At 34.3% G+C, this 13158-nt stretch overlaps 1 protein-coding gene across 3 annotated transcripts in view; it reads right to left on the bottom strand.

Moving 5' to 3' along the window:
• Positions 1 to 495: 495 nt before the first annotated feature.
• Positions 496 to 13158, bottom strand: part of bace2 (beta-secretase 2) — a 47724-nt gene continuing 35061 nt past the window's right edge. The window contains exons 7-9 of one of the 3 annotated variants that reach the window (XM_087282804.1): positions 13150 to 13158; positions 4236 to 4404; positions 496 to 1305 (exon numbers count right to left, since the gene is read on the bottom strand). The exon at positions 13150 to 13158 is cut by the window's right edge and continues 141 nt beyond it. In XM_087282804.1, the coding sequence (XP_087138930.1) occupies positions 1064 to 1305; positions 4236 to 4404; positions 13150 to 13158 (420 nt within the window). In that variant the 3' untranslated portion in view covers positions 496 to 1063. 3 annotated transcript variants of the gene reach the window in all.

Here is a 13158-nt window from a genome sequence, read left to right as displayed (position 1 = left end):
GTAATCGCTGCCAAAGGTGCATCAACAAAGTATTGAGCAAAGGCTGTGAATACTTATGTACATGAGATGTTTCAGGTTTTTTATTTTTAATAAATTTGCAACAATTTCTAAAAATCTTTTTCACATTGTCATTATGGAAAAAAAATAAGCAATGTTTTGCAGTTTGCCGTCAGTTTGGCAAGTCTGCAATCTTTTGTTTTGCAATAAATTATCTGCCTATTTTTCATATTGTTATTTTTGGTTACATAACACTGAATTTTGCTCATTATACATTTATTAACATTTTTAAATATTTAAATTCTAGATTCACATACTCTATTTTAACACGTTACTTAAAACATGGCTAAGAAATACCTATTAACTTTTTTTTTTTTAGTGGGGCTAGTTAAGTTTTGGCAGGACAAGTAACAATCTGAACCAAAATCTCCAGTTGGGAAAGTAGAAAAATCCTTTGAACCCTGCATCACATAATCAGTTAAAACAAAATCACATGACTTTTTTTTTTTTTTTGGAATTTGCTGGAATTTATTTGTTAAATGCGTTTCCATTGTCGTTTTTGTTCAAAAAATTTAATTTAGGCCACATTTACCTGCAGTGTGAACAAAGTCTCTATGCATAAAATCAAAGATGGAAAAACTAATTAACTGCCTTATATTGGTCCAAAAACTTTCTTTAGGCCCCAAGAGACCATTGCTGATTTTCAGTAGCTTTATTAACACAATTACATTGAGGATTACTAATAAAAACAGCAGCACACTTTGGAGAAACACTGGAGCATCAAAATCATCATATACTCCTTTTAAATGTGAGATTGATACTCATATTTTGGCACGGTTATTAATGAATCGAACATATAATGGAACGTAAAATCGTGTCTCCTTCATCTTTAAGTATTTTGTCCACTTTGTCTCAAGTTCAGTCAACCATAAATCTCCCACAAATCAGGAATAGAGCATCTGGGGAAAGCTCATTGTAGTATGTTCACCCCTGTTACCTGCCCTGAGTTCTCTTCAGCCTCGTTTTGCTGAGATGGTGCATCCTCATCTTCGATAAATGCCTGACGTCACTTGATGCGATGGCGCACCAAGGAGGACTCGTCTGTAATCTCGTCATCTCTGTGTCGTCGGCAGGGCAGTATGAGCAAGACGAGAAGTATGATGAGAACCACAGCACAGACGCCCATCAGAGTGTATGCGATCACCCACATGACCGGCTCCCGAAGAGTCATGCCACTAGTGCAGTCTGATGCTACGCCCTCTGCTAGGAAAGGCCCGGCGATCTCTGCAAACGGTACTCCGCCATTTTCTGTCACACATATTGAAGCAGGAGAGGTATTTACCAATGAAACTATAACAAATATAGGTATAATATACAACAACTGTATCATTTACAGCATAGGTCTCAAACTCAATTCCTGGAGGGCCTCAGGTCTGCACAGTTTTGCTCCAACCCTAATCAAACAAAGCTGATCCAGCTAATCAAGGTGTTCAAGATGACTAGACACTACTAGGTCAGCAGTGTTTGATTAAGGTTGAAGCAAAACTGTGCAGAGCTGCGGCTCTCCAGGAATTGAGTTTGAGACCTATGATTTACAGTAAACTGGATTTATTATTAGTGTAAACCATTGATATATACATTAGATGTTGCCTGTCCTATTGTTGTCTATTGGACGGAATGCGTCAACAGCGCCGCCATCTTGCTACAGGGTAGCGCTCCTTTGAAATGAATGCGGGACCAAGGTACAGTGGAGGACTGTGGCCATCCAAAGCCAGAGATATACACATATATCTATGATCGGGAGTTTTCCTGGATGTTAGTATGTAATTTTTTTTTTTATTTTATTGATGGATCAGTGACCGCACGGGCATTCCTGACAAAAAAGCTTGTGTTTGTGTGTACAGAAATGTACTATCCACCCTTCCCTGTTAAATTTGATCTGATCATGTCCTGAAACACACCTCCTCTCCTGCGTTCACTTCTCATACTGACGGAGGGAGCGATTCGTTTGTGAATGAATCCCCCCGAACGACTTTTTCGCTAACCGACAATAATACAAGTTTCTGGCAGCGCAGCATCTCGTTGTCATATTTCTTTTGCATTGTTTGCTGATTTTATTCAACAAAACTAGCATAAGCCGAGTGTTTAGTGTGAGTTGGAGCTGCTTTGCCTTATGGTGAATGCAGTAAGTGACTGTTATCATCAAGAACGTTACCTGATTAGCACAAAAGTTCATACAAAAACAGAAAAAAACTAAATATTACCTATGAAATGTTCTGCCTTTGTGCTTTGTTTTCTTTGTTTGCTCGTTACTACACCCGTAGACAGCGCTAAAGTCCAGCATCTTCACGTTATAACACTGTCTTGACTAGTGCCGTTGAATGACATTTGTCCTGGGAGCACTGTACCAATGTGGCGGCGCTATTGACGCATGCTCAGGGTCCCTATGCCATATCTAATGTATATATCTATGAATGTAAACTACTGCAAAAATGCTTACATTTGACAGGGAACAGTTGATTTCGTGACCAACTGTTGTTTAACTTGATTTGTCAATAACAAAGTTGAATTTTTCCATCATTTTAAGCTTTAGCTTAAAATGCTAACATCAAAACAGACACCCGATAATACAACTAAAACAAAATTTGCGTATTTTTGTCATATTTTTATTCGTTTTTAAAAAGTGAATGAGAAATTCGATGCATATTGCAGTAAGAGTGTTGATCAATTGTGTAGTCCACTATTGGTGTATCCTAATTATTTTGTACAAAGTGTCGATATGCCTCAATGCCTTCCAGTAAAGTCTTTAAGGGATACAGCCGTGGATAGGCAAAACATTATAGCATAACTTTTGTGACACTACAACAATTACTATTTTTTTATGTTCTGTGAAGGCTGGGAAAGGCGTTAATAAAATGCAATTCATTGGGTAATTAATTAATGATATACACTCACTGGCCACTTTATTAGGTACACCTGTCCAACTGCACGTTAATGCAAATTTCTAGTCAGCCAATCAGATGGCTGCAACTCCATGTATTTAGTCATGTAGACATGGTCAAGATGATCAGAATGGGGAAGAAAGGTGATTTATGGTGACGTGACATGGTTGTTAGTGCCAGATGGACAGGTCCGAGTATTTAAGAATCTGCTGATCTACTGAGATTTCCATGCACGACCATCTCTAGGGTTTACAGACAATGGTTCGGAAAAAAAATCCAGTAAGAGACAGTTCTGTGGCCTTGTTGATGCCAGAGGTCAGAGGAGAATGGCCAGACAGTAGAATGGCCAGACAATAGAAGATTGGAAAAACTTTGCCAGGTCTGAGAAGTGTCGATTTCTGCTGCGACATTCAGATGGTAGGGTCGGAATTTGGCATCAACAACATGACACCATGGTTCCATCCTGCCTTTTGTCAACGTTTAGTCTGGTAGTGGTGGTGTAATGGTGTAAAATGCAAATCATCTCAGACTGGTTTCTTGAACATAACAATGAGTTCACTGTACTCAAATGACCTTCACAGTCACCAGCTCTCAATCCAATTGAGCACCTTTGGGATGTGGTGGAACGAGAGATTCGCATCATGGATGTGCAGCCAACAAATCTGCAGATGCTATAATGTCAATATGGACCAAAATCTCAGCATAACATTTCCAGTATCTTGATGTGTGTGTGTGTGTGTGTGTGTGTGTGTGTGTGTGTGTGTGTGTGTGTGTGTGTGTGTGTGTGTGTGTGTGTGTGTGTGTGTGTGTGTGTGTGTGTGTGTGTATGTATGTATGTATATATATATATATATATATATATATATATATATATATATATATATATATATATAAAATACTGTGTATATGTATTATTACATTACGGTGTATCCCTTCTATCAGTATCCCATGCCTTGCAAAGTTTCATGCCAGATGAAGTGACATCACATTCAGCAAGTCACATGCTTATCTATCAGTCATTTACAGATTGTTATGCCTTTTTATAACCTACAATACATAGTTGATCGGAATGTAGAGACAGAGAACTTACTTTTTAATAACTGAAATTACAAATGATTAAGAAAAAGTTTTGTTCAACTGCCTACTTAAATGAGTAGAGTAAATGCACACACACAGAGAAAGATTAAAATAACTAAATAAAACAACAAAAACCAAGACATCCGAACTACAAATGTGGCACGGCCTTTAAAAAGTTTGAAAAGATTAATCTGCCTACCGTTGAATGAATCCACCTACCTGCACAGGTGCTGACAGCGAAGCCCACTCTCTTTTGTGCTCGGTCAAAGATGACATAGAAGCCCTCCATCACAGTGGCTCCAATGACTAAGCCATTTGCTGATGGGGAGATTCCAAAACGAAAACAGTCCAACGTGCCGTCAATATCTGTGACTGGCTGGATGTAAAGCTGCAGATAAAAAATTCAGTGTGAAAGGAAGAGATTCAAGGTATGCGCAAATGTACAAACACACACACACACACACACACAAAGCATTTCATAGCCAAAGTGTAGCCAATTTGTCAAATGTACAACAGAGTGCAACATAGTGATGATGCGGTAAAGAGAAAGACTGAAATCCCTTGAGAGACAACAGATAAATATTGTAAAACTTAAGGCTGCTGGAAATTGCCTGTTTTGCACTCTATTCACTTTTAATTGCACTTCTACATTTTGGAATGGATGAACAATTAGTATATATATATATATATATATATATATATATATATATATATATATATATATATATATATATATATATATATATATATATATATATACATACATACATACATGTATACATATACATATATGCATATACATATATATATATATATATATATATATATATATATATATATATATATATATATATACAGATGTTACTACTTCAATGTGTTCCTTGTGCCGCCATTCATACCGCGGCGACGGCGGTACTTGATGCGCCAGCAGCATTTGACCGCTGGGTGGCACTTTAACCACAGATATTCAGCTTTGCCTTTTCACAATGCTAAACAGACTGTTCTTTAGGCGTAGCTTACTGTATGTGATGTGTTCTATTAAAATATAATTTTAATTTAGTTTTTCTGGTAATAGACATGCTCTTACACTATACTATGCTGTAGAAAAGATACATGGTGAGAAGTCAAAAAGCAAATATAAGAATTAAGTTATTAGCCTTCAGTGCCCGATTAAATTGCGTTGGGGTGAAAATAATGTTTTGATTTCTTTGACTATCATGGCAATGTTATTATCTCAAATCTTAAACGTGCGCATATGAAAAACAGCAAAATAATATAGATTATCCTGCCGGTATAGCACATCACCTCACAGTTGTGAACTTGCGGTCACCTCAACTTACATTTAAAATTTGTTTACCTGGTTTATTGTAAACTTTTTAAGTGCTAAGAGGATTCGTTTTGGAAAATAGAATTGAAGAAATGAAAGACAACTAAAGTGAAAGCATAAACATTCAGTAAGTAGTCTTAAATAAATAAATAAATAAATAAATAAAGCAGTCTTTTGGTCTAAATATAGAGAGTTGTAGTGTTTGCTATTTTGATAGGACTAAGACAAGACATTTATATTTATGTTTTTAATTTACGTTTTTATTTACATTTTCGTTGTTGATTATATTTTACTATCTCATTTTATGTTTCAATTATAGTAGCCTACATAATAATAAACGAATAATGAAAATAAATGAATAATGAAAATATGACATAAATTAAGTCTGGCGGGTTTATTTTTAATAATTTAGTTTCAGTTCCGTTTTTTTGTTTCAAAACTTCAATGTTCTGCATTAAAGTATAACTGTTGTTTTGTTTTTTTACTTAATGGCCTAGTAAGTTTTGTATTTTAATTTCATATTCAGTCACCTTGCATATGCGTGTGAAATATAATGCCGCATAACCGCGGAAAAAGAAAGCTGTCAGTTAAAGCTAATTAATCAAAATTAGCTATATTAAAATACAGCATTTATGTTAATACAGGCAGAGTGTGAACAAACTTAAGGCTAAGATATGCGCTTGCCTTTTAATGCATTTAAAAATAAAATAAAATAAAATTTTTCTTTTTTTGTATGGTAAAGGGCAATGCACATTATGTTATTGATGTAAACTTAGGCTAAAACTTACCATTGATAAACGTGACCTACCTCAAGCAGATCACTTAAAGTGTAATAAAAATAATGTTGCCGCAGGACATAAATGAAGTCCCGCAAGTTTATTTTTAATAATTTAGTTTCAGTACTATTAATTTTTTTTTCTCAAAACGTCAATAGCACCTTCAATAATCTAAACATTAAAGATGGACCGGAAGATATGTTGAGTGGCTATATGTGGTGAAGAACGATGGCAAAGCTAAGTGTGATTATTGTAATAAACTAATAAGTTATAAAGCAGAGAGTCCCGACCAACAGGACTAAGCATATGCGGTTGGCTCATTCTTCACGAATATAGAATTAAAATAATGGCGCGTTAGGTTCATTGTGCATCCCGCAGGTGCAACCAACAAGAGTTGTGCATTTTAGTTTAACTTTTTGAGCGTTATAAGCAGCTCGTTGTTAGTTTTATTTAAATATATCAAGCCGAAACCAAGCAGCGCATTCTCACCGCCTCCTCGTTTATAACCAGCGGGACACGCTACTGAAGCAGGAGAGACACTCCGTCGTTCATAATCTTAGCTGATGTGTCGGAGTCAAAAGAATATATCAAAGAGGAATGTTCTTTTAACAGTGCCGATATGTTTAATCTTTTTTTACCCTGTCATTTCTCTTCAGCAAATTATATTTTAAAGCTGCTTGATTCTTTTAAAACCGAAAGCAGAGCCCGTCAGTTGGTGTTTTTTCATAAGATACCCCTTTATGAATGTGTTATTTTAGTTAGTAGTCTTTAATGTGCTTTTGAATAGTTTTATTTTAATCAAAGCAGCACCTAAAAGTGAATTTATCCTCAAAACGTGGCATGAGAGCGATGCATGTCATGTGTCGCATATATTGCCTTTTTTCTGATCTTTTTGCATAAAGGTTTTAATCAAAAGACAGGTAATTTAATTACTTTCGATGTGCTAAAATATTTGTTAAATAAATGTTATTTCAAAACAAGCATATGCAATGTGCTCTGACAGGTAAAATCCGATTATTTCTCTCTTTCAAGTTCAAAGCAAATTTGAATGCCAAAGGATTCTATATATGCATATACAAGACTATGTAGTATGTTAACATCAACAAATTAATAAAATAAGTAGCAAATGAGAAATAAATGACAGACAAGTTGATAAAAACAGATATTATCTCTAAAAGTTATCAGAATTGCAAGTAACTTGCGGCTGAACTATGCACAGTTTGGGGAAAAAAAGGATATAGTGATGTATGTTTCCCAAAACCACAGTTTCTCTGTCGCAGATCCATCATTTGAATCACGTTATAAGTAAAACGCACATAATGATAAAGCACACCATCATCACGAGGGCAATTAAATAAATACAACCTAAACATATTTTTAATTGTTTATTTATGTAATGTGAGTTTTTATAACTTTGTTCTTTAAATTATTTCAATATAACTTAGGCTATTCTATCGAGATGACACCATAAAAGGCCTTCAATGCACTGATATAGGTAATAGGGATACAATGAAAAGCCGATTTCACTATTGACCCTGTTTTTATTCATTGACGGCTTCCCAACGCCGCATTTCTGTTGCGCGAAAAAAAGCTGCTGCAAATAAGCAAATTTATGACAAAACAATTTCAATAGTTTCATGATAGTAGCTGGTGTGCTTCATCTGCGTGATTCTGATTTGACATTCTTCCGCTAAACTTGCTCTGTGTTGAGGTGTGAATGGGCTGTGCTCTTTGCTATTGATGCTAAGGCATTAAGGTGTAAATGAGCTATAGTTCTCTTTGCAACTTTAAATTTTGAGGTGGGGGAAGTGGGAAGAGGCAATTCAAATGTACCATCTCTATAAATAAAAAGGCCGCTTACGCGGCATTTGTGTTTAAAGATTATTAACTTATTTTTATTTTATTATTATTAATTTATTCATTCATTCGTTCATTCATTTTATTTTCGGTTTAGTCCCTTTATTAGTCTGTGATCGCCACAGCGGAATGAACCGTCAACTTATCCAGCATATGTTTTACGCAGTGGATGGCAGGAGGGCCAGCTGGGGCTTCGGGACGGAATAAAAGGAAAGGCGGAATTTGCGCCGAGTCTGGGAAAGATGGCTTGCCGTAATTAACCTAGTTTTCCTATCGCACACATGCGCCAAACACATAAACAAATAAATAAAAAGGGGAAATAAAACATCTAGCCTTAGTCTGAGGTCTTTTTGCTTATAATCGCCCTAACGTTTCCGTTTTAAATGTAAGGCTGTTGCATAAAATAATACAATTTTAATTTATAAGTGACTTTGCTGCGTGACCCTTGATGTTTCAATAACGCATAATAATCTACACACCATATTAAAGACACAGCAGACATAAAGGTTGTGTGTGAGAGCCCGAGCAAAAAGGATCAGAAATTGATCACGCACGCACAGGAAAAAAGGCAATTATGCAACAGATGACATGCATCGCTCTCAATTGACGGGCTCTGCTTTCTGTTTTAACATAATCAAGCAGCTTAAAAAAATAATTTGATGAAGAGAAATGACAGGAAAAAAAAAGATTAAACGTATCGGGACTGTTAAAAGAACATTCCTCTTTAATATATTCTTTCGACTCAGATACATCAGCTAAGATTATGAATGACGGAGTAGGCTATCTCTCCTGCTTGCTTCAGCAGCGTGTGTCCAGCTGGTTATAAACGAGGAGGCGGAGAGAATGCGCTGTTTAGTTTCGGCTTGATATATTTATATAAAAACTAACACCGAACTGCTTATAACGCTCAAAAAGTTAAACTAAAATGCACAACCCTTGTTGGTTGCACCCGCGGGATGCACAATAAACCTAACGCGCCATTATTTTAATTCTATATTCGTGAAGAATGAGCCATAAGATTGAGATCGTTGACGGTGCTCTCCAGCGGCGAAGTTCCTGATAACGAGTGAAAAAATTTGTATGCAGAAATAGGACAAGAGGAATAACATTTTAAATGAATAACAAGCATCGTTTTCTTTCAAATCCTCGCCCAGTTTTAGTACAAGTTGTGTTTTTTATATTTGTGGCTGTGAAGTTTATTAATATATATATATATATATATATATATATAGAGAGAGAGAGAGAGAGAGAGAGAGAGAGAGAGAGAGAGAGAGAGAGAGAGAGAGAGAGAGAGAGAGAGATACTGAGCCATTACAAGTAAAAAAAAAACAACAACAAAAAACAAAAATTTTACTTTAAAGAAGAACAGACATTTTGAGAAAAAAACCTGAACAGAACTGGAACTAAATTATTAAAACTAAACTTGCGGGACTTTGTTTATGTCCTGTGGCAACTTTATTTTTATTACACTTTAAGTGATCTGCTAGGTCACGTTTATCAATGGTAAGTTTTAGCCTAAGTTTACATCAATAACATAATGTGCATTGTCCTTTACCATACAAAAAAAAAAAAAAAACATTGTTATACACCATAGTAGCGTGTAGCCTATAAAAAGGCCGCAAATCTTTTTAAATGCATTTAAAAGCAAGCGCATATCTTAGCATATAAAAATGAGATAGTAAACTATAATCATCAACGAAAATGTAAGTAAAAACAGAAATAAAAACATAAATGAAAATGTCTTGTCTTAGTCCTGTCAAAATAGCAAACATTAAACATCTCTCTATATTTAGGTTAAAAGACTGCTTTATTTATTTATTTTTTTAAGACTACTGATGTACTGAATGTTTATGCTTTCATTTTAGTTGCAAAAAGATCAGAAATTGATCGTGCACGCGCAGGGAAAAAAGGCAGTTATGCAACACATGACTTGCATCGCTCTCATGCCAAGTTTTGAGAATAAATTCGCATTTAGGTGCTGCTTGAAATAAAATAAAACTATCAAAAAGCACATTAAAGACTTTAATCAAAAATTAAAACATTCATAAAGGAGTATCTTATGGAAAAACACCAATTGACGGGCTCTGCTTTCGGTTTTAAAAGAATCAAGCAGCTTTAAAAATATATATAATTTGCTGAAGAGAAATGACGTGAAAAAAAATTAAAAAGATTAAACATATGGGGACTGTTAAAAGAAAATTCCTCTTTGATATATTCTTTCGACTCCGATACATCAGCTAAGATTATGAATGACGGAGTGTCTCTCCTGCTTCAGCAGCGTGTCCCGCTGGTTATAAACAACACAATCTCACGGCAATTCGTAACTTTTTCATTTAGTGGCTAAGGCGGAGAGAATGCGCTGCTTAGTGAACCTAACGCGCCATTATTTTAATTCTATATTCGTAAAGAATGAGCCAACAACATATGCTTAGTCCTGTTGGTCGGGACACTCTGCTTTATAACTTAGTTTATTACAATAATCACACTTAGCTTGCCATCGTTCTTCACATGTTGCCACTCGGCACATCTTGCGCTCCATCTTTAAACAAATGTTTACATTATTGAGGTGCTCTCCGGCAGCGAAGTTTCTGGCAGAGTAGCGAGTGAAAAAATGTGCTTGCAGAAATTGAAATTAAAATTTTAATTATGTAACAGGCATCGTATTCTTTCTAATCCTCGCCCAGTTTTAATACAAATTGTGTTTTTTTATATTTGTGGCTGTGAAGTTTATTAGAATATATATATATATATATATATATATATATATATATATATATATATATATATATATATATATATATATATATATACATTATTTTTATTATACTTTAAGTGATCTGCTTGAGGTAGGTCACGTTTATCAATGGTAAGTTTTAGCCTAAGTTTACATCAATAACATAATGTGCATTGTCCTTTACCATACAAAAAAGAAAAAAAAAACATTATTATACACCATAGAAGCCTGTAGCTTTAACTGACAGCCTTTTCTTCTTTTTCCGCGGTTATGCGGCATTATATTTCACACACATATGCAAGGTGACTGAATATGAAGTTAAAATACAAACATACTGAGCCATTAAGTAAAAAACGAAACAAAACAAAACAACAGTTATAGCTACTTTAAAGGAGAACATTAACGTTTTGAAAAAAAAAAAAACTTAACTGAAACTAAATCATTAAAAATAAACCTGCAGACTTAATTTATGTCCCGCAGCAAAAATATTTTTATAAAAAATATATATTTTTTTAGTGATCTGCTTAGGGTAGGTCAATTTATTTTTTATTTTGATTAAGCAGCATTCAACTTAAGCTCTTTAGACCATGCTGCTGACCGTTTCTCAGTGTTTCAAGTACTGTACGGCAATGTCTTTAAATAAATAATTTATTTAGGCCTATTTTCATTATTCATTTATTTTCATTATTCAATTATTATTATGTACAATTGTTGAGACATAAATGAGAGTAAAATATAATCAAAAACGAAAATGGAAATAAAAACAGAAATAAAACATAAATGAAAATGTCTTGTCTTAGTCCTATCAAAATTTCAAACACTGAACATCTTTCTATATTTAGGCTGCTTTATTTATTTATTTATTTATTTAAGACTACTTATTTGTACTAAATGTTTGTGCTTTCATTTTAGTTGTCTTTTACTTCTTCAATTCTATTTTCCAAAACGAATCCTCTTTGCACTTAAAAAGTTTAAAATAAAGCGTGTTAACAAATTTTAAATGATTAATGAAGGAATTATAATGCTTTGACTTATTGTTTAATATCATTCACAAGCACAGTAGCTGCTGCATGGGCTATTTCTGTCCGTTCGCATCCCGTCCCTTTGCGCCCCCTGGCGGCTCATTCACAAACTGTGGTCGTACACTAAAAACAGAGCGGCACCTATTTCAAACGGCGGCGGTACCAGCCGCGGCGTTAATAGCCACTTTGAACTCTCACCTACTGTATATATATATATATATATATATATATATATATTATATATAAACTTATATATATATATATATATACATACATATATATATATACACACACACACATATATACATACATTTATACATATATATATACATATATATATATATATATATATATAAAAGTATGTATATATATATATATATATATATAAAAGTATGTATATATATATATATATACATACATATTATAAACTAGCAAATAAAGGAATTCTGTTGTAAAATTAAAAAGTGGGCAAATATTGGTGCTTAACCAGGAGTGCGCTTCTCAAAAAATGAAATAACTCAGGCTAAATTATCATTGTACGATGCATCGTTTAAGAAAAGAATAATGTAGTGACTAGTGTTTCCCAAAAACCGTAGTTGCTCTGCTGCAGATCTGTAATTTGAACCAAGTTAGTTATAACACGAAACATCCATAATCATGTTATAAATAATGTTTTACACTCACACGCATTAAAAACAAATCCATTATTAGTTTTGGTAAAAAAAAAAAAAAAACATGCACTCATTTTCCATATTAATCTGAAAGGAATAGGGCATAGGGGGATGACTAGGAATAGAACACAACCAGGAACTATACTTCTAACTACAGCTCTAGAGGTGTAGTTGCAAGCGTACAAGTTTCATAATGTTCCTTGGAACGATGTATTTGGAACACGCAAAATCGACTACCTATGTTTCTTACGATGGAACTCGGGAACTTAGTTGGCTAACGATGGTTTTCAGAAACGCACCCCAGACCGGTCAGAAATAGTCAGAATATTTGTGTTTGCTTACCATGAGCTCATTATAGTAATTCAGGAAGATGGATTTATAATGTACTCGCTCAGAAAACACGTTCTGCCAAATTTTAACCAAAAATCATGAATTGGTATTTATTACAGCTACTAAATTCAACAAAATTGTTTTTATTAAAAATCTTTATATTCAAAAAAATCCAGCTTTTCCAGTTTAAAAACTCATTGAGAAGCTGACCAAGTAGGTTCAACCAAAACACTATGATTGCTAAGATTGATTGTTTGTTTACATTGTTGTCTTTCAAATGTGTTGAATGAGAGCAGAGTAAAATCTGCTTGTCTTATATCTTTGTATTTGTCTTTAATGTGAATCTTTTTGTGCTGCCATTTTGGTCAGGACTCCTTAAAAGAAAAGATCTTCTCTTTTCATGGGACAATCCTGACCTGTGGGAG

Source organism: Danio rerio, chromosome 15, assembly GCF_052040795.2.
Source record: "Danio rerio strain M-AB ecotype USA chromosome 15, GRCz13ab, whole genome shotgun sequence".
Lineage (NCBI taxonomy): Eukaryota > Metazoa > Chordata > Actinopteri > Cypriniformes > Danionidae > Danio > Danio rerio.
Note: the sequence above shows the minus strand (reverse complement) of the source record. Positions and strands in the feature narration are given on the sequence as shown.